At 38.0% G+C, this 22,684-nt stretch overlaps 1 protein-coding gene across 1 annotated transcript in view; it reads right to left on the reverse strand.

Annotated features, from left to right (window-relative positions):
• The window catches only part of oxsr1b (oxidative stress responsive kinase 1b), an 88,536-nt gene that overhangs the window by 5,291 nt on the left and 60,561 nt on the right, over positions 1 to 22,684 (reverse strand). Inside the window, exons 5-15 of the mRNA XM_036557917.1 lie at positions 19,867 to 19,922; positions 15,475 to 15,584; positions 13,252 to 13,353; positions 12,927 to 13,060; positions 11,512 to 11,560; positions 10,704 to 10,769; positions 10,267 to 10,389; positions 2,822 to 2,857; positions 2,591 to 2,731; positions 1,975 to 2,033; positions 616 to 668 (exon numbers count right to left, since the gene is read on the reverse strand). Coding sequence (XP_036413810.1) covers positions 616 to 668; positions 1,975 to 2,033; positions 2,591 to 2,731; positions 2,822 to 2,857; positions 10,267 to 10,389; positions 10,704 to 10,769; positions 11,512 to 11,560; positions 12,927 to 13,060; positions 13,252 to 13,353; positions 15,475 to 15,584; positions 19,867 to 19,922 — 929 coding nt within the window. The remainder of the gene's footprint in view (positions 1 to 615; positions 669 to 1,974; positions 2,034 to 2,590; positions 2,732 to 2,821; positions 2,858 to 10,266; positions 10,390 to 10,703; positions 10,770 to 11,511; positions 11,561 to 12,926; positions 13,061 to 13,251; positions 13,354 to 15,474; positions 15,585 to 19,866; positions 19,923 to 22,684) is intronic.

The raw sequence follows: 22,684 nt of genomic DNA on the forward strand, positions 1-22,684 counted from the left end.
AAACACACCCCTCCCTTCAGTGATCCTTCAGAAACTCCATCCCCCAAATTCATGGACGCGCGTTGCCAAGGCCAGCATGCTTTTTTTTAGGTCTTTGTGGCCATAAAAGCCTTTGCAAAGATTGTACATTGCACACAAACACCACAATATAACGTGACGCAGCAAGTAATGTAACTAACGTTAGCTAGGTAGTGGGTTAGCAACCTGTCGCTACAATTTGCTATCCACCATGCAACTCTCTAACAAAAAGATCTCAGATTCATGCCTGTATTAGCAGATAATTGCTTTAAAATGACCAGCATCGGACAGATGACCAAAATTTCAAACCTGATGTATGATGACATATTTATCTTTCAGGAAAGAGCAGAATGTTTAGGCGATGCTGGGAAACTGTGCAAAAACATCTGCACTATATTTATTTTGTTGCATTTGTAACCGTATAGAAATAAATGTGATATTTTTCTGTAATGCTAAATTAGATAGATGTTGCCCCAGTTTCTACATTTTACAAATGCTCATGTATCAGCACAGGCAGACAAATACGAGATAAATATCGGCCATCGGCATCAGCCCACAATTCAACGTCCGTGCATCCCTGTTTGAAAATCCTCTTACCTCTGCCAGGCATGAACTCAAATCGTATGTCGTTGAGCTCCTTCTTCAGATTCCTGCAGAGTAAGTGGAGAGAGAAATGAGACACCGGCCCCTAAAAACACCAAATCCTGTCAGCAAGAGCAGTGGATGCACTCAGCAGTGACCAGTACAGAACTTCACCTAACAGCTTTTACAGCTATCTATAAGCTTACTGCTTCTTTTCATCATTCATATTTATCAGAGCCTGAGCAATGCAAAGGTTTTATTACTGATATTGATTTTGAGGAGCTAAAACTTCTGATAAGCGCTACCTGATGATTTTAAAAACTGAACAGACTCCTGGTAGTTCTCGTTAAACAGTGCTTTACTGACTGACATCATCAACTGACAGGTTTTTAAAACTCACATCTTAAATAATACACATACAAACCAAGCTACTTATTTAAACATAACCTTAGAAATAATAGCAAGCAAATGACATGAACTCTCACAGTGTCGAACTCTCAAACATGAAGTACACGATGTACTTCCTGTGTAGCAAAAATTTATGGAACCTTAAAAGGCCCATATCTTGCATTTCTTGTGTATTTAATTTATCTATCTAAGGGCCAATTATGACATCTGTGGGGGTTAATGTACCAAAAAAGTGTCATAATTCATTTGTACTAGACTTCATTTCAAACTCTCTTTATTCCTCAGAATTAAACAGGCTGTTTTTGTTACTGTGCCTTTAAGACTGATATACGCAAATGAGCTCTGATCTGATTGGCTGCCCTGTACTGTTTTCCAGGCTGAAACACTCCTTGTAACTTCAATGTGAATGGGCGAGGATTCTGTAGGCTGACTAGGTGGATATGTAAATGTATTTGGTTTGCAGCAGGTTTCATATATGGACTGTATGGACTGAGAAACGAATGGAACGTTTTGAAATTTTAATAATGTTTACATGCTACATCAAACACATTTTATCAAGGTGAAGAAAAAAAAATCAGCTTTCAACAACACGGGCCCTTTAATATTGGCTCATTTTAGCGTCTATACAGTATACTGGCCAGGCAGGGCTCAGGTGGAATTCTGCCAATCTTCATTTCTCGACCTGAACATAGCGGCTTCTCTAAAAAGTGGTTGCAGACAGGAGGACTTTCAAAAGCACCCTTTGGAAAGTAATGTAGGTCAGGCTTCATGTTTATTAGTGTCAAGCAGAGCAAATGCCACATAAAGAACAGTACACCCCGTTAATGATTGATGGTTGAAAGAACATCAACACAATTTAAGACAACAAACACTGAACCTGTAACTTATTACTGAGCCCAGCAGTTAAGCTACTCCAGAGCAGTAGTAATTACAAGGACGTCCAAAGTAAAAGCAAACAGAACATACCTCAACCTTAATACCAAGCTGATGGGTGATTTAGAGGCATCACTTGCAGGGACTGGAACCTGTAGGTAAAATGGAAAAGTCTTTTTAGGTCAGCTGTCCTTCAGCCTATAATATCTCTACTAGTTGTGGGTGGTATGACCAAAAAAAAATAAAAAAAATAAAATAAATCAAATAAATAAATAAATAAATAAATAAATAGACAGATAGATGAATAAAAGTTGATATTCTACGTCAGGGGTGCACAACTCCGGTCCAGGAGGGCTGATGCACAGTACAGTTTGGTGGCTGCCCTACTGAAACACACCCACTAAACCTGCCAATTTACAAATGAGTGTAATCAGGTGTGTTTAAGCAGGTAAATCACCAAACTTAGCTGGACACCAGCCATCCAGGACAGGAGAAAACAAGTTAACTTATCCACAATATATTCAAGTTTAATTCACATCTTTATTGACTGGAAAAAAAAACAGCTACAACATAAAATGTGACCAGTACAAAAGTTATGGCGAAAATACGTAATATCATGTAAATCTGTGAAGATAAACAGTCTTCTTATGAGATCAAAAACAACAAACTGCCCCTTTAAATCTTTGCCTCTGCAATAGACCTGTTTTACCTGGGCAGGATTGGTGGGAACAGGCAGGGCTTGTGCAGGTGCACTGGGCTGCACAGGTTGACCACCAGGCTGAGGTATTTCTGCCTGGCCAGGGACGCCAGCCTGGAGGTGACTGCTGAAAGGCTCTGTTGGCTGGAAAAGCTGGAGAGATCCAAAACAGACTTAATTATTATGCGCTTGCTTTAGTAAAATGACAATAAGGACAAGTCAAAAGAAAAGCTTAATGCCCACCTCTGAGTTCTGGGATCCCTCCTTAACTCTCGGTGACTGTTAGAGGACAAAAAGAGTGACAAGTTAAGATCAAAGTATTTTATAACCATTTATCATAATTAATATCACACAATTACTGTGATGTAATCATCAGCTTTTAAAGAAATACTCTGGAGATTTTCAAGCTCTATCTGCCTCATCTAAAGCACACGAGTGATTACAGAGAATAATTTCAACACTTTTCTCTGTACATACTAAAAGAACAGAAAACAAGTTAACTCGATACATGGCTGTAAACGAGGACACTGAGCGGGCGCTGAACAGTTGGTTTCTATTATAAATGTGTTTTCTGTTCTTTTGTCAATAAAGGGAAATCATAGTCTGTGGTAACTGATCACACACTACAGACACAGCAGACAGAGATTAGGTTGAAAATCTCTGGAATATTCCTTTAAACCACAGCTTTCCAGTATAGCAGGAGGGGGCAGTGTTAAATGACGAACGCACTGTATGTGTTCGCTGCACACTTTTGTTTGCCCAATAATATTTTGTATGTGGACAAAGAAGTGCTAAACAAATATATACAGGGCAGATACTACAGTATGCTCACACACAAAGCACAGCACCGTTTACATAAACACAATAAATTTAGACAATAATATGATTGCAATTACTCCTTGCCATTAGTGCTGATTAGTTGGTCACATTTCATGTCAGTGCACTGTAGATTACACTTGCTGTCAAATTCAATGGGCGTTTGGGACCGGTCAGCATAGCAAGCGCACTAATCACTATGGCTGGCCTGAACAGCGGTTTACAGGTTTCAAATGCCCTTACAAACAATAACGTGCATAATCCATAATTAAGCATAGTTTTCAGTATGTTCATATATTTCTTAATCCAAAATCTTTGGTATCGTAGGTATACATTTATACATCCCTGTTCATGATGGACGTCAAAAAGATGCAGAGTGACAGATGTGCTGTTGCTTCTAACAGTAGTCACTGGTTTTCATAGATCTGTTTCTCATTTGTTACTCTGATACTCATTTAACAGTAGTCAGCAATGTTAGTGACTGTCACTGTAACACCAACACGGTGACTAGTCAGTAACAGTGACTAGTTTTCATTTATCTATTTCTTATTTGCTACTCTAATAAGCCCTAACAGAAGTCAGCGACAGTAACCGTGACGGTAACTAACATGTTCCTAGTCAGTAACAGCTACTTTTTTCATACATGTATTTCTTATTTGTTACTCTGATAGGCCTCTAACCAGTGACAGTAACAGTGACTGGAATTACATTGTAACACTGTAACTAGTCAGTAACAGTGCTTTTTATTGTTATGTTGCTCATGTGTTTCCCTGCCAGGCTACTAACAATAGTCACCGGTTACCACTGGTTAATCTAAATACTTCTGTCCAATGACAGGCTGTTTTCTGGGCATATTCCATATTGTATATTAATTGTTAAATAATTGTTAAATTCATATTGCTCTTGTTGTGTTATTGCTTTGCTATCTGGTGTCAACCAGAGGAGGATGGACCCCCCTTTTAAGTCTTGCTTCCTTTCAAGGTTTCTACCCCTTGCTCTTAGGGGCTTGGACCTAGATTTTCTGTAAAGCTGCTTTGTGACACATCCGCGGTAAAATGCGCTATATAAATGATAATGATAATTATCTTAGATAAGGAGACGTCTGATGAGTCTTACTGGATTACTGCTCTCCCAGACAACAGCAATGATACAGGCTTGTATTTGGCTGTTTCTTTTTTGTTTAAACATTGTCATTTTAACATCTTTCACTAACTTGCCTCAGGAACAGGGAACACTGTGAACTGCAGGGGAGACTGGCTGTGCTCCCATTTTGCTCATGCTGTGTGAATATGACATTAATAGACTAATATCACACCCACTGTTAAGTTATTGTCATTTTCTCCTCGTTTTATGCTAAAACGTTTTATTTAAAATGAATTCAATAAATGTATTCAATAAATACTGAATAAAATTGCCAAAATGTGCATATAAGTTTGAACACTTGCTTGAGGTGCGCTGACAAAATAATTAAGTAAATAATGTAATAAATATTGTAAATTCCTCTCAACATTAATTGCAATCAAACACTGTTGTGTCTTTAAGAGTGATATATCTAAATGACCTCTGTTCTGACTGCCCTGTTTCAATATTACACCTTACTGAAAAAGCAGTCAAGGCTGCAACCCTCTTTATAACTTCAGCTAAACTACTCTAGGCTGAATAGGGGGATATATATGTAAACATACTGTCCTTCGTGACATCACAAACACAATGAATGGGCTCTTTAAATATAATGTACATAAAAGTTTATAAATTCACTTGGGTTTAATTTCCGATAAGAAAAGCAATAAATTACGATGGAGACACATTTGCTAGATACATAATGTCACTGTGAATAGAATTAGGTCATATGCCTTATGAAGTGTTTCTGTTTCTGCACCCATAGCTATGAAACACGACAGAAGAGGCAGGTTTCAGCAGTGGACTAATGAAGAAATTCAAATGCACCTTTATTATTATAATGATCATTTTAGGTGGTAAACAAACATATGGTGCCTGCAGCTGATTTCCTAAGTTGGCTATAGTTATATTCTCTTGTATAGAGCTGATGTTAACTAATTGACATTAATTGTTTTGAGTCCTTTCAGTTATTTCCTTGAATATAATTCAACAGCTGGATGATAAACCTGGCTAATGACACAGCCTGTAGCCTCATTTGAGCAACAGATGATTCATTTTACAGTCCTTTGCACACACTTGGATTCCCGGTTGCCAGTAATTACCAGGTTTCAAGCAGTAATAATAATTTCTTTTACCTACTGAGCTTAAACTCATCACTGGACTTTAAAAGAATGTAAATCTCACAGGATAACAAGGCCGTCTGTAATCTGGTGTGTACGTTTATTGGCATAATATTTAAAGATGCATTTGCAAAAGAAAAGCAAACAGCTGTTAAACTAATCAAAACAGGCTCCTCCCTTCCTCCTTTTCTTTGCCAGGTCTGCAGTAAGCTTTCTAATCAAAGTGAGGGACGCTGCTGTAAGATGAGTAACTAGCGTTCCACCTCAAGGTCGTGCCTTCTGAAAGCAATATACAAAGCTCATACACTACAGCTGTTCAAGAGAGCTCAGATCCAGTTCTGTTTCAACAGACAAAGCAGCTCACTTGGGACAGAACATGCACAATCTGAGTTTTTCTTTTTTCTTTTAAATACAAGCTTAGTTCTGTTCACATTTTTTTTCCCATAACATTATATTGTTTGGCATACAAGTTTCATTATTTGACCAGGTATGAAGTCTTTCTTCTTTCAAAAGTTGAAACTAAAAGCTTGTTAGAGCTGAACGACTTGGGGGGAATATCTAACAGATTTCTGCTGGCCAAAGTTGTGATTTAAATGCAATTATTGTGTATAAACTAAGCTCCTGGCCATTTTCAAGAAGACCAGCATATGCATTTCTTTGGACTTCAGGCTTGAAAACGTCCAGACTACCAGTCCAAAAGTTCTGTGTTATTAGGTTAAATTCTTCAATTAAAACTTAAGACAATGTTGAATAGTACTGGATATAATCATTGAGCTCTAATGTTTCTTCCAATTATTTATTGGTTTGCCTACAAAATGTATAATCCTAACATGAATGGGAGGGAATTGCTGGTTCGCTCAAATTTCTGAGCACAACGTCTAGACCTAAATTTTTTTAATGGAATTTCTGACCCCCCCACCCACCACCTGGCACTCAGACAGGTCATGCACTGCCTGGGTCTAAGCCGGACTGCATCAGCCAAAGCCAATGCTTGCTGCACAGCAGCCACCGTGAGGCCAGTGGGCTACATAAACAGCCCCTCATTCTCACGATAACAGGCATGAACTGAACCTAAACAGCACTAAAGCAAATCTCAGTCTACATTCCACTCTGGTGTTCAGCTGTAGCTGCAAGTCACATGTAACTGAAGCTTTAAAAACAAACGTGAACTCAGCCATGACTGCGGCTTTAGATACTGGACAGCTTGTCAGCCTTGAAAATTATCAGAGCGGCTAATCTAAACTATATTACACTCTATTCACTGCCTTATTTATTGCAGCGATTTAACCATAAAGGATATTACATGACTGACTGATGAGGAAATGTTCCGTCACGTAACCCTTTAACATCTGTTTAGGCTGGGCTGCTCTTTGTTCTTCTATAACTATCAAAATATTAGTTGTCCAATCAGATGCTGGTCCTGCAGGCTCTCATCTGGCACTTACTGCAGGTTTATGTGGCAAGACACCTTCATAAACTCCCAGAATGTGCCATTCCTTTCGTTATCTCAATTAACTAGATCACCGATTGGTACTATTAACTCCAGTGTACCTGTATTAATACCAACCGATAAGATTTAAAGACTTAAACAAATATCAATATGAATTTGTTTTGAATACTATGAGAAACCATGGTTTGCTTAAATAAATTACGAGCCTTTTGCTGTAGACAGCCATTTACAGATATTACACTAATAATAACTCATAATAATAGGGCTGTTGGCTCAATAAAACAAAGGCTTTTAAAGCGATACCTCCAGCACCTTCAGCAGACCACACCTGACAGTGCTCATGAGAGAACTATGAATAAACGAGCAGCAAACTAATAAAAGCAACAGCAAAGCAGACTGATTGTATATACGATATATATTATGATATATACACTCATTGGCTGGCACATGCAGCCACTGTTGCTCTCACTAGACATCAGTGATGAAACGGGAAACTGTATTCACTCTGTGCGGAATAAATATAATTTTCACGTGAACTCTGCATTCACACAACGAAAATAATGTTACTGAATTAATGAAAGTAATACATACATTCTGATGAAGCTTATTCATACTCTTATAGCTATAACAACATGCACTGCTTTTTAAATGGGGAGAAGAAATATATTTCTTTAGGATCAAACTTGAGCAAATAAGACAAACGTGATTTATCAGGTCTAACTATTGATAACAGGCCTAAATACTAACCAAGAAATATGCACAATACTACCTGGAATTACTACAAATTTTATAACAATGTGAACTCAACTATCATTAAGCAGCCAGTCAATCTGCACTAAACACAGTCAGATTAATTATCAGTCTATCAGTGTTACATCAACACATAAGAAATGAAATCACAGCAAATGACCTGCAGTCAGTTATCATGTTCTAATGTACCTAGAATAACTGCACTAGTTCACCAATATAAACAGGGAAACGAATATACTGGAGACTATACTGTTCAAACAAATGGCTTCAAAAACAAAAGTGTGCAATACACATTTAATTGAAGGCCCTTAGTTTGTTAGTGCTTCACCCGGAGCACTGATTATTCAGCAGTTAAATGATTTCATGCTGGTTGGTTAAAACAGGTAACACTGATTTAATGAGAGTGAGCTATCAAAAACAGACTGAGCGATACAGATGGCTTCCAGAAAAGACACTTCCCCAAATTATAAACTGTATTTGTTTTTTAACAAATAAACAAACAAGGCCTCCCTTCCAGGCTTCCTCCTGCAGATATGATCTTAGCAAAATGCTGTTCATGGCAAAACAGCTTGGCTCAGCTAAGTTTCTGCAGCTGGAAAACAAGCTTGTGAAAAGACAAGCTTGAATTGTTATTTCTAGTTAATTAGAGATTAAAATGCTGTGGTCAAGAGTTTAAGCGCTGTTAAAAATTTGCCAGGAATATTACACAGATTTGTCCAATCCTAATAACATTTTAATTTGTTGAGGATAACATAGCACTGCTGTCATAAGGAAACACTGTAACTTTATAGCAGAAGGAAAAACATTCTTAACTTCAATGCAGATTTAATGCAGATCCTAAGTAATTTCGGACCATTTCTACTGGTCCATACATCATGAACTGTGCGTATCAGGAAAATCAGGCTTTCATATAACAGTGACCTAATACTAACTGCAGGGAACAACAAATGCTGTAGGCCACGATTACCACTTTGAGCATATCTTTTTATCTATGGTATATCTAGCTATGATGCATACAAATGCATTTGATATTATGGCTTTAACCAAATTAGTTTCACCTTCTGTTTCTGCTAGCTCCTGGTTTTGTTTGCCTTTCTAAAGTACTGCTGGAGCTGGATTGGTCTTCTCAGAGGAGGTTCTGCAATGTGATTTGGCGTTACACCACAGGACTCAATAACAATAACAATATGCCACGTGGCCATGTCTATTAGCAGGTTTTGTTATTCCATTAGTGTGAGGCAGATTCTAACAAGACTACTATTACTGAACAAGTTCCAAGTTCAGTCAATTACAAAAGACCATTCACGTCACAGTAATGACTGTCAGACTGTATAAATACACAAAGTGTAGATTCATACTGGATTAAAATCACTCTACAATCATTAGTCAGGCTGTAAAAATTACAGACACTGTAAATTCACACTGGATTAAAATTACCCCACAATTACTATCACACTGTAAAAACTACACACACTGCAGATTTAAACTGGATTAAAACCACTCCATTACTGCTGTCAGACTGTAAACACTACACACACTGCAGATTCATACCAGAATAAATTCTGCACTTCAATTATAGAACCTCCCTGGGTAAAATAAATCCAGCTCCAACAGGGCTTAAAGCTGTTTGTTTCCGTCGGACAGTGCAGTAATTTCTGGTAGAGGGAGTGTTTCCTTGTTATGGAAGCCATCTGTAAGTGAGGGGAGAAAAGGACAACCCTGGCTGGGGGCACTTCCAGGGGCTGAGAGAAGCGCACTTGTCGCCGCGGCGCGCTAACAGACTTGGGCGGCTGCTCCTTTAGTGTCGAACACAAAACACACATCACAAGATACAAACACATACAGACAAGCTCTCCAAATGACCCAAAGGCAATGTGAATGAATACTAATGAAAACTCTCCACCAAAGTTACTGAACAATAAGGGATCTTTTGGGGAAACTGCAGAAAACAGAGACAAACCAACACGTGACAGACATGAGGCTTCTAGTTTTAAAAAGGGAAAAAAAAACAAAACATGACCAAAACCATGTGGACATCTGAACATCACATCCATATGTGCTTATTACAAAAACATTGGGCATTTATATGGAGTTATATGGAGTTTTCTGCTATAACATTTGAAGTAATTTGTTGTTGACCTGTTGCTACTCTGACATTTCCACCTCAAAATAACAATACTTACAGTTGACAGGGACAGCTCTAGTAGGGCAGAAATTTGATAAATATACTTATAGACAGGTGGCATTCTATGACAGCCTCACTGAACTCACTTCATCACAGGCCTGTGGTTATGGCAGGGGTGAAGGACTGAGGTCTGGAGTACAGCACAGTTTGGTGAAATCATTAGAAAGGTTGTCCACATACTTTTGGTCACAGTGTACACATGCATGCATGAATGCATGCATATGAGGGTGTAAGTGTGTATCTTTACCCGTAAAGCAGCAACAGCAGCTTTGCCTTCTTCACTCTCCTCGTCCAGCTCATCATCACTCCACTCCCATTCACCGTCTTCTGTTTTATGCAACCTGCCGCTGGATCCGGGAACCCGCCTCACCTACACACACACACACACACACACACACACACACACACACACACACAGTCACTTTCCCCAAAAACTCATGTAGTGAAAAAATGTGCACTTATCTACAAATCGTTTTCATAACAAAATTTCGTAATCCTGAAATGGGAACTAGGGGTGTCTGATAAGAAAAAAAAAATTTACTTTATATTAATATATTGAGATTTTACTCCAAATTGTTCCAAGTTTTATCTCAACAACCAAATGCAGTAGGTATTTTTCAAAACAGAAAAAAAAGTTTTGATAAGACAGCAATTAAATGTACTATCACTGTATTTGAGCCTCACCTTTTTTGACCTTTCTGATATTGTAGGTGCTCTCTGTAGTAGCTTCTCTTGTAGAAATTCATTATTCTACAGAAGAAAATGGAACAAGAAGAGCACAGATGAAGGGGGGGATTTCACTCAGTGTGTTGAACGTGCTAATTTACTCAAAATTATAGTCTGGAGATCAAGCACAATAAGTGCTTTGCCTTTGTAATTACTGTTCAGTATAAGATATTAAGTTCACTGGCTGAGGCGCAGTGGGCACAAGAAAATGAACTTCTGGTTCCAGTCCTGGTAAATGAAAGATCAGGTGACTAACATCACAGAATTGCAGATTCTAATGTTCTCTCCTCAATTGTGAGCACTGTCAATGTATTGTTTCTGCTAGAAACCACACTTACGTTTACAAATGAAAGGATAGTTTTGCTTATGAAAGAACTCTTTACACATCCTCTTTATTTCTCCCTCAACTTGAGCCATTCTCAGCTATTATCATAACACTGGCTGAGATACATCTCATGTGTGCCCCCTGCTGGCCTCTACCGGTACTACCTGACTTTTAGAGCAAGACATTCTGGCCACCAAACATAGGAGTGCGCTAGATACACAGCAGACTGGTCTTGCCCAAACTGCTGAAAAGGCACTCCAGTTGTTGGCGGTGAGTGTAACAGGCAGCCGGAAGAGGCTCCGAGGCTGCTTATCCCTGCTTTTGTTCAGAAGCCCAGTGCTCGTCCAGTAATGACTGGAACGCTGGACTGACCTCAGCTCTGATTCACATGAATTAGGGCACACATGTAAATACCCATCATAACAAAAATGAGTGTTTTACCTTGGCCTTCTGGAAGAACTTGTGTTTTAAGAGCTCTGATGATGTAGGCCTGGACAAAAAAAAACAAAGAGAAAAGAAACATTGCAGTTAATAAATTGTGACAACCAGATCGTGAAGCTACATTACATTTAGTCCCTCAAAGTTTTTCTTCGTCAGGACATAAAGACAGCTCTAGACCTGTGCCAGAATCACTTTATTGGATAAATATACCTGCATGTACATGGACTTCGTACATAATATACAGAACACAAAAAGGTAACAATACAAAGGAATGCTGCTGTCATTATCAATTAATTTTCAATATTAAAGCAATCTGGCCATTATGCAATCAGCTGACGACGACGATTATGTACTGACATGAATTCTGACAGAAAATCTACTTTCATCACAAACTATATTTTAAAACTCCCTTTTACAATAAACACTGCAAAGGTCAAGCCATTCAGATGTAAATAAGAGTTCAATCGCGAGTGAAAATGTTTTAGGCTAACAACTGGCTGTGCAAGTTATTCTAGTTTTTGGTATAGACTTACAAAAAATGATACTTCATTTGCTATACAAAACTGCTAAACTTGTAAGTCCGTTATTTCTGTGTTCAAATTTATGTCAGACATGCTGTAGTGAAATGAGTGAGTCACGACGTTCTCAGCTTCACTATGAATGTCATTCAGATTTAAAAACTAGTCAAACATAAGGGAGCAGGGGGCTATCTCCCTTTGTAAAAAGGGTTTTTTTTGTCTTGATATTTTTCCACCCATTTATCTTCAGTCTTTCAAAATACAGAATGACATGCAAATTCATAAATGGGGGAGTTCTTCTACTGTGGAGCATTTAGCTAAATGGTCATGACATGATTTTTTTATAGCATAGTATCAAGTTCAATCAATGATGATTGTTAGTTGTAGCATTCAGTTAATTCCACATCTGTTTTTTAAAGGAAATTTTAATTAACTGCTGTTGTAAGTCACTTTAGATAAGAGTGTCTGCTAAATACTATAAAATATCTACATTTAATCATGTTAAATACTGAAAAAATAGGCAGTTTAATTAAATAATTCAAATGATCAGTTCAAGATATCTGTATAGACAACAATAAGGTCTTAGTGGTTAGTGTATCGGCCCTGAAATTCCACATGAGATCACAAATCATGCAAAGCCTCTCTAAGAAAGATTCTATAAGAGTTTACTGTAAGAGAGAGAAAAAAATCTATCATGCTAACTGCTAACTAATCAAGGCCAATTCACAAATAAGACAAAGCTTAATCCTTTTTTGTGACACGAAAACTAAAGGAAACATAATCTCTCTTACTATGAAAAGACTGTTTGAGCATTTTTTTAACATTAAAATTGACACCTGCACCAAGACAATTCCTTTTTCTTGAACTCTCAGAATTAAAAAAAAATCAGATCGTCACCTTTTCTCCGGATCCTTCTGCAAACACAGCGAGATCATCTTCCTGAAGGATTTGCCGTATTTCTTCACCATCTCCTTATCTGTGATGCCTGTCTCCAGTGTAGGAGGATCGTTCTGCAGGGTTAGCATCAACACCTACAAAACGCCACAAAGCAGCCTGTTATTTCAGAAAATTATCCCTTTTGATGTAACACAATACGATACTGTTTACAAGAGTGTCCTATGAGAACTTATAACTCATAAGTTTCCTTTACTTTAAAAGCTAGTATTAGCACTCAGAGGAGATTATACTGATTCAGGCCAATGTAAGCTTCATGGTTACTTACTTTCATAGGAGGGTATTTGTGGTAGGGAGCGGCTCCTGTGGCCAGCTCTATGGCTGTGATCCCGAAACTCCAGATATCGGCTTTGAAGTCATAACCCTTCACCTGCACACAGAGAAACAAGCACAGCTCAGATTTACCAAGCATAGTAACGGTGCTTACCACCTACACAAGAATGAACGCAGTTTTTCAGATGGTGGGGATCTGACCACTAATTATGGCTTGCACTCAATTAAGCTATACATGCTCTTTTGCAGCCGTTGCAACAAAGAACAAGCTTTACAGAACCATGAAAAAGTCCTGTCTAACCTAATGACAAACTGTAGTGCTGCCAAAATACCTATACTTATCACTTTTTAATATTGTCATATTAATATATATGTATATGATAATAATAAGCTAATAATAAATGTATACTATGTTATTAATTTTGATTAGTCATTCTAAATGATCATATAAAATTCCTGAACACATCAAATGTTTTGTGTTTTGTGTACATTTTTATACCATTAAGATATTATAGGGATGCACAATCGGATCCAGCCAAGATTGGAATCTGCGGCTTTTTTTGCTCAATCAATAACTGGCCAATTTATTGTTTTTATTTTGGCCGATCTGTGTTGCAATTGTATGATGTAGGTAACGTGATCCTGGTGAGATAACAAACTGTATTTGAATGCTGCTGCTACAGTTGCGGCAAAACTTCATAGCATAATTCTGATGTAGCCCTTTGTTTAATTCATGTTATATAAAGAGGCAAGTGACCTAATTTAAAGCATTTTCAATGCCACTTTGGCCCATTAAGAGCAAATCATGTTGTTTCTATTTGCAAATTTGGCTAATAAGTTCTGCAACAGTGTTAATGTGTTTCATGTGTTTATTTACTCTCCACAGTGTGAGCTTCAAATTTATTTAAAAAAATAAAATAATAAATAAATAAATTACTAAAATCAGTCCAGAAATCATCTCAATTTGGCTGTAAAGAAATCGGAATTAGAGTCGGCCAACTCATGATCGGATCATCCCCAGGATTTTAACGTGTTCAGATTTTGGGTCCACAAATGTTTTTTTTTGCAGAAATCCTTTCGTGCTTCTGTGTACATCATGGTGTGCATGGTGTCCAGCCACATCAGTAAAGGCTCATGGGTTCGCTAGTTAAATGTGGGAATTAACCAGTCATATCAAAACAAGAACAGGTGACTGATGACAAACACCACTTTGCCTTTAACTTTCTTCATCCAGGCTGAAATATCGCTCCTCTGATTGAGTGAACATTATGTAAAATGAATTTCAAAAATGAATTACTTCATACACTCCCCCAAAAAAATGAAAACGTGTGCATTCATTAGATTCTGCTGGTTTGGGTTTTCTTTCTTTCAATGACGAGCACAAAAACTATACGAGTGCTAATAGTGCCCCCTTGTGAAAAAAGTAACCTGCTAAACGTGGGTGAGGAAGTGAGTGACAGTTTTACGACTTTTATGACTTCATACATTTATAGATTTTTTTCATGACTAACTTTTCTTTCTGTTGCTAAATAATATTATATTATTGCAGTAGTTTCAATAAAAAGAAACTGTCATTTCTCCAATGCTTGCTATTATAGCCGTTTTACAGTAAACACGAGACAGAATCTAAAGTCAGAAAAAACAGATTTCATAGGGCCTTAGCCAATGCTAAGACAACATGAGCATGAATTCTAACTCCTGAGACTTCTATATAATATAAAGGTGAATTAAAAACAGAATCAATATGCTGTGTGAACTATGTAGAAGCTTTAAATCATGTTTTTTTTAGAATATAGAGATGAGAAACGAGATGTGACGCAAACCTGCAATGTTTAAAACTATAGCAACTGCATCCACCCATGAATTGTGAACAGCATGGATTCTAGTTGAAATTCTTTTCATTTTAAAACTGCACCATCACACTGCAGGGGGAGCAATCAGGTACCAGTAGTGTGGTCATTTCATATCTAACTCATGCTGTTTCCTTCTAATGAATAACCTAACTGCCCAGGAATGACTCAGAATGTGTCTCACTGGACACAACACTGATTCTCCACCCATGTGGTGCCTGGAACCAGATTCTGCTAAGCTCCATTCTTCGGTGAAATTGCATCACGTTCAGACGTCACTGCAACTCTTGACGAATGGAGCAGAGATTCAGCAGGTCAGTGAGTGGGCGTGCGAGTGAGTGAATGAGGGGAAGCAGTTGAAGTTTTACCTGCTCCATGACCTCTGGAGCCATCCAGCACGGTGTTCCGACAAACGTCTTGCGTACTTTATTTCTGGTGATGTCACCGCCGGTGGATAAGAAGGCACTTACACCAAAGTCTACAGGAAGAAGAAAAAACAATTTGAACCCAGAGAGAGAGAGAGAGAGAGGGAGAGGGAGGGAGAGAGAGAGAGAGAGAGAGAGAGAGAGAGAGAGAGAGAGAGAGGGAGGGAGGGAGGGAGAGGGAGAGAGAGGGCTTCATTTTAAACATGGACTAAAACAGTGTATGATGGTATGATGCTTTAGTTTGTTGGTTTTATTTCCCTATTGAGTTATCTGACACATCTTCAGTATCCAGTTTCACTTCTCAGTTTTCACTACCACACTATTGGTAAATCAAACAAATGGAGTAAACTGCACACGTCCAAATGCATTCCTAATGTGGTGCGCTGCGATGCTGGCGCACATAAAGTCGTATGCTAAACTATGAACATTTTATAGAAAAGGCGAGGCTTACAGCAGTGAGCGGAGTTCGTTACTCTGATGTAGCAACAAGCTGCTTGTTAAGGAACTATAATTTAGCGCAAAGAACTGCTAACATTAAAACATATTAAATACCACGTTCACAGCCCAATTTATTAAATTATTACTTTATTTATTTAGCTGTTGTATAAAAGCAATAGAACACTCCCTCGTGTTCTATTGCTTAAATAAATGTGAATGTTCATAGATTTAATTTCTCTGAGCTATAGTTATGAGTACGTAGCATATTTTATGCAAAATATTAATCAGCCGTCTCAGAATTTGCAAGAATGTACGGAGCCCAGCTGGTGACATCCCATATGAATAATAATAACAACGTGTGGCCATACCTGGAAACGAGATCCTATGCCGTACTAAATTGTGACCACGACTTAATTATCTTGTTCCTATGCCGTACTAAATTGTGACCACGAGTTAAATATCTTGTTCCTATGCCGTACTAAATTGTGACCACGACTTAATTATCTTGTTCCTATGCCGTACTAAATTGTGACCACGAGTTAAATATCTTGTTCCTATGCCGTACTAAATTGTGACCACGACTTAATTATCTTGTTCCTATGCCGTACTAAATTGTGACCACGAGTTAAATATCTTGTTCCTATGCCGTACTAAATTGTGACCACGACTTAATTATCTTGTTCCTATGCCGTACTAAATTGTGACCACGACTTAAATATCTTGTTCCTATGCCGTACTAAATTGTGACCACGAGTTAAATATCTTGTTCCTATGCCGTACTAAACTGTGACCACGACTTAAATATCTTGTTCCTATGCCGTACTAAATTGTGACCACGACTTAATTATCTTGTTCCTATGCCGTACTAAATTGTGACCACGACTTAAATATCTTGTTCCTATGCCGTACTAAATTGTGACCACGACTTAAATATCTTGTTCCTATGCCGTACTAAATTGTGACCACGACTTAATTATCTTGTTCCTATGCTGTACTAAATTGTGACCACGAGTTAAATATCTTGTTCCTATGCCGTACTAAATTGTGACCACGACTTAATTATCTTGTTCCTATGCCGTACTAAATTGTGACCACGAGTTAAATATCTTGTTCCTATGCCGTACTAAATTGTGACCACGACTTAAATATCTTGTTCCTATGCCGTACTAAGTCATGGCCATGCATTATTTTATTTCTATAAGATGTCACCAGCGGGGCTCCGTAAGAATGAATGGAAAATAGAGAGTTATAGCTTTTGAATGAAACATCTTAAATGTGTCTCTTAAAATATAGAAATTATGAAATATAGAATATGAAGAATGCAAGTCTGGAGCCAACAGTTGCTACAGGCTTCCTATTGTTTTTTTCATCTTCAAAAAGAACTTCGGAAGCCTCGAAAAGCTACAGTCGTATTCAAAAGTCTGGACGCCTCTGGTCAAATTACATGTTTTGTTATCTACTAATCCGAACATATTGGGGCCTGAGCAAATGTGGCCTGTGAAAAAGTTATGGCACATTTTATACTTTGTTTTATTTTTCTTTCAATATGTTTCACTCGGCAAAAAAGTAGAGTGTGTGCACTAAAACATGAAGAAAAATGCCATATTTAGAGAATGTGTTCACTTCTCACTTAGAAAATTGACAAAACATGTATTTTGGGCTTTGTAGAAAACTACATCATTAAAATAAGCGGTAAATAACACAATAACAAATATAATTGGCAGTCTAAGGCCTGTTCTAATGTGACCAAAACAGAAATAGACTTTCTGTCTTGGTTATGGAAAATGGGCTGTTTTGAGTTAGCTTTAATCAAGCAGAGATTTTCTCAGAGGAGCTGGGAGTGAATGAATAATCCCCATTGGACTTACAACTGACACACTTCACAATTCATGGGAAGAGAGTCATTAGAGGACACACACACACACATGCGCACACAAACACACACACACACCACCCCTTTCTCCTCCTCACACACTTTGCTCATTCCCATGACTTTGATCTTCAAAGGATTTGTCTCCGCCTAATGAAAATGTCCTCTTTACTTCTTCACGTGTATTCAACACACAGGGACTTTTAAAATTGAGAACTGACTTTGTGCATGTAAATGTTTTCACTGCTACTTAAAAAACTTTAGTAGAACTGCTTGTGCAAGATTCAGTGCACAAATGGTGGGAAAAACAGAAGACATCTAGTTCCCACCCCTTCAGATCTACTCAGGTCAAGGCCCAGATAAAGACAGTGCAGGAAACACGTCTCTGCAAGTTGATGGGAAATCCCTTTCACTAAACAAACAGCAAAACATTTGGCAATGACTCATCTACTCACAGCATTCAACAAGGAGGCAACACCTGCTTCACTCTTCTTTCTTAATTTAATCACTGCTCATACTAATAATCACATATTTTATTCAATAATTACTGTAAATACTATAAACCAGGCACTAGAAGTTATTTTAAAGGGCCCATATCATTGAAAACCAAATTTCCCTTGCTTTTTTTAATTGAAGGAGTTTAGTGTAGAATGTAAACACTGTTAAAGTTTTAAGTTATTTGTGCAAACTAAGCTGCAAAAACAAGCTGTTTGTAATTCATTGTTTCCCTGATGTCACAAAATCCAACATATTTACATATACGTCTACGGCAGTTTAGCTCCAACCATTCATGCTGAAGTTATAAGGACCGTTTCAGCTCCGAGTTCCTTTCGAATGAGGCACAATACAGGGCAGCCAATCAGAACATAGCACATTTACATAAATAAATATTAAAAAGGAAAAAGGAAAGCAACAAAACAGACTGCTTAATGCTATGAGATGAAGAGAGGCTGGAAATGGTCATGTAAAACCGTATGTTTACCGTTTTTGGTAAACAAAACACCACAAATCTAATAAGTAGACCTTTAGAGATAAAATACAACATGGAAAGTATAGGATATGGGCCCTTTAAAACGTTTTATTCAATATTACACATTTTTTAAAAACACCAACAAGTTAATAACAATAATGATACATTTTTTGATAGTAATTTCCAATAAGTTACCTGACAAGCATCACACTTTTCAAATGCACGTCATTTTGGATTTTAATTTTACTATCACTGCAATCTGAACTTTCTTGATCATTATAGAATTATCTAGAGTTATTCTGTTCATTTTGGACACATCCATTTTTTTTTCTTTTATTTATAGCTTCCCACTAATGTGAAAGTAAGTTAACACGTTTTATTGCACACTTTCTATTTATTTGCTTTTTTAACATAATGGGAAAAAAAACACTTCTGCACAGGCCACATTTTATGTTTTATTTTTTCCCAATATGTTAAATTCAGCAAATTGTGCATTAAAATGTGCAGACATGTTCTCTGTAGAGGATGTGTTTCCATATTTTCAAATTAGTAGGAACCTGTAGAAAATAAAGAAATATTAGATGTGTCAAAAATGATAAACAGAGCTAACCAGATAATGCTTGGGTGGTGGGCCATTCTCAGCACAGCAGTGACACTGACACGGTAGTGTGCGGCTTTGGCACGGCAGCATGCTGTCAGCCAAGCCATGTGCTCCACTCAGGAGCCATTCAAGGCTGTTTTCATCAGTCATATACAGTAGTAGCCCTTTGTTCTCACCTTGTTCTTCCTCAGCAGGTGAATTGAAAGCATAATTAATGTAGATTTAGTGGGTTTAATGTAGGTTTATGCATGTAAAACTTGTCCTATCATTACTCCAGGGCCATTAGCAAGTCAGTATGTGTCCTTTTCACTGGCATAAACACATTTGATCTCATTTGCTAGAATTTATTTGTTTGAATTCATTCATTCCAGAGTGCTGAATAATGGGAAACTGGATTGGAGAGGAATTCCGCTTGTAAATGAATGCATCCACATCATGGGAAAGTGAACAACATACCTGCAATCTGAACGGAGCCGTCCTCCCCGAGCAGGATGTTTCCAGCCTTCAGATCCCTGCCAACACACACACAGCACACAGTTTAACAATAAGATTTACAAAATTCTGGTTAGCAGGGTCCAAAAAGCATACAATAGAATACAGTGAATAAACAGTAGACCATAAGTTGCTAGTTTATTCTAAGTATCTATAATTTTACACATTTTATCACAAACACCTACAATACAGGAGCACATACAGACAAATTTACAGCACAATTTCAGCCCCCCTCTACCCAGTGCATCAATAAAAAAGGCACCACAATTGGACCACCACTGATTAGATTTAAAACAAGACGGCAATATTGACTCTGTGTCCAACCAAGAGCATAACCATGACATGCAGCAATGAAGTGAAACCAACCTAATCGTTTCAGACAGAGGCTTCAAATAAGCCATTCAGTAACTCATATGGCCCAATTTCACAGAAAACAGGTATACTAAAACTCAGACGAGGGTCTCACAATATGGAGAAAAATCCATACACTGATACACATACTGTGATGCTAAAAACAAAATTCTGACCAGAACTGATGTTTATCCAACCACATATTCCTTAAGCCATCAAAACACAGAAACGCATCTGAAACATCTGACATTCGTTCAGAATGTTCACAGCGTATTACTCAATTTCAGTTTTTATCTATCTATTTAACTTAATTTCTCCCCTCAACTTTGCCACTGCCAAATAACATCCACTAGCTAGTTCTCCCTCTATTACATAATGCTACCAAGCTGGGAGGGTGAAGTCTAGCACTTGCTGTCTGACGCACATGAAGCTCCACCACATCTTTTCAAACTGCCACTAAACACGTCGTCACTGGACGGCTCAATATGTTTGAAGGAGAAAACGTCAGCTAACAGATGCCCATGCTGGCTACCATTGCATTATGACTCGACTCAATCTCGAAATCTCGACTCGAGATTTAATACCTCAGAGAATCAAAACTCGACTAGGACTCGCACCTCAGAGTGATGGAGGATAAGGGAGGGGAGCCAACCCGACCCACCCAGAGAGAGCAAGACAATCGTTCTGTCTTGCACTCCCGACCACAGATAGCTGTGGCATCACAGAAGATCAACCTTGTGATCCCCTGAAAACAGGGCCAATCCTTAGACAGTTGTGCCATTTGGGAGCTTTAGTGATTTGCTAAAGGACTCATCAAAAGGCTTGTGTTATCATGTGCAATCTACATTTTATTGATTGGATTTGGTAGTTCTTGGTATGGATCTGTAGTTTTTGATATGGTTTAGTTGTTTTTGGTATTGCTTGGTAGGTTTTGATAAGGTTTGGTTGGTTTTGATATGGTTTTGTTATTCTTGAAATGGTTTGTTACTTTTTTTGATATGGTTTAGTAGTTTCTGATATGGCTTGGCTGTTTTTGATATGGTTTTGTTATTCTTGAAATGGTTTGTTTTTGATATGGTTTGGTTGGTTTTGATATGGTTTGGTTGGTTTTGATATGGTTTGGTTATTCTTGAAATGCTTTGGCAGGTTTTGATACATTTTGTTTATTCTTGAAATGGTTTGATAGGTTGTGATATGCTTTGGTTATTAACGGTATGGTTTGGTAGGTTTTGATATGGTTTGACTGATTTTGAAATGGTCTGGTAAGCTTTGATATGGTTTGTTTTTTTATGAAATGGTTTGGTATTTTTTGATACAGTTAGTTCATTCTTGAAATGGTTTGTCAGGTTTTAATATATTTTGTTTGGTAGGTTGTTGATCTGGTTTGGTTATTCTTGGTATGGTTCGGTTATTTTTGAAACGGTTTGGTAGGCTTTGATATGATTTGGTTATTCTTAAAATGGTTTGGTAGGTCTTAGTATGGTTTGGCTAACGTCACACATTCAAATAAGACACATTAAATGAAAATGAGAAAATTACTTCTGTGCATCCTAAATCCACAGATAGCATGTTTACAGACATCTAAACCTCCCACCTTTATTGACTATTGTGACCGATGTAAACAGACAGCGGTTAACAAATATATAAACAAATACATAAAGCAGCCTGAACTCAAAGTGCAAATACTGGAAGTTTTGTGAAAGTGAAGTTCAGTCAGCGTGTCCTATTTTAGACTGAAGACTCTAATCCTCTGCCCTGCCGTTACCTCGCACCGTATCTGTTCATTCTGAACTGAGCAAATCAAGAGCACAAGCCCCGCTGGCAAGAAGCACGTTCAGCTGAGGACAGCTGTGTGCGGCGTGTGTATCCTTTGCTAAGCCACAAACTGGACAGTCCTGCCTGCTGTAGTCATGGCGACAGACTCCCGACAAAGGCTCTCGCTGGAGGTCACCTCAGATTGGAGAAGAGAGAAGATTTTAGAGACAGAGAGAGAGAGAGAGAGAGAGAGAGAGAGAGAGAGAGAGAGAGAGAGAGAAAGAGAGAGAGAAAGAAAGAGAGAGAGAGAGGATGTGTGTGTCTAGACAGTCTGATGACCTTCCAGCCAACTGAAAGTCAGAAGCAGTTCATTTAACTCCCACACTGAAAGCGTTTAGGCCTATTTAAAATCCTCTCAGTGCACACTGTGGATTTCTTTATAGCTTTCAGTTGCAATCCAGGATGTGTCTATTTATAGGGGTGTAATGCTATGTATACCTTACCATTGGCAAAAAACCCTGGTCATCAAAATTAGCCAATATTACTGGCCAGCAGATATATCGTTCATGCTCTAACGAACAATGAATAACAGCAATGCCGATTTAGATACAGTTATGCTAGCTGTACAGGACACAAAGTATATCCACCATCAAGCAAGACCGGTCATAAAGTAATG

This window comes from Colossoma macropomum, unplaced genomic scaffold (genome assembly GCF_904425465.1).
Source record: "Colossoma macropomum unplaced genomic scaffold, Colossoma_macropomum, whole genome shotgun sequence".
Lineage (NCBI taxonomy): Eukaryota > Metazoa > Chordata > Actinopteri > Characiformes > Serrasalmidae > Colossoma > Colossoma macropomum.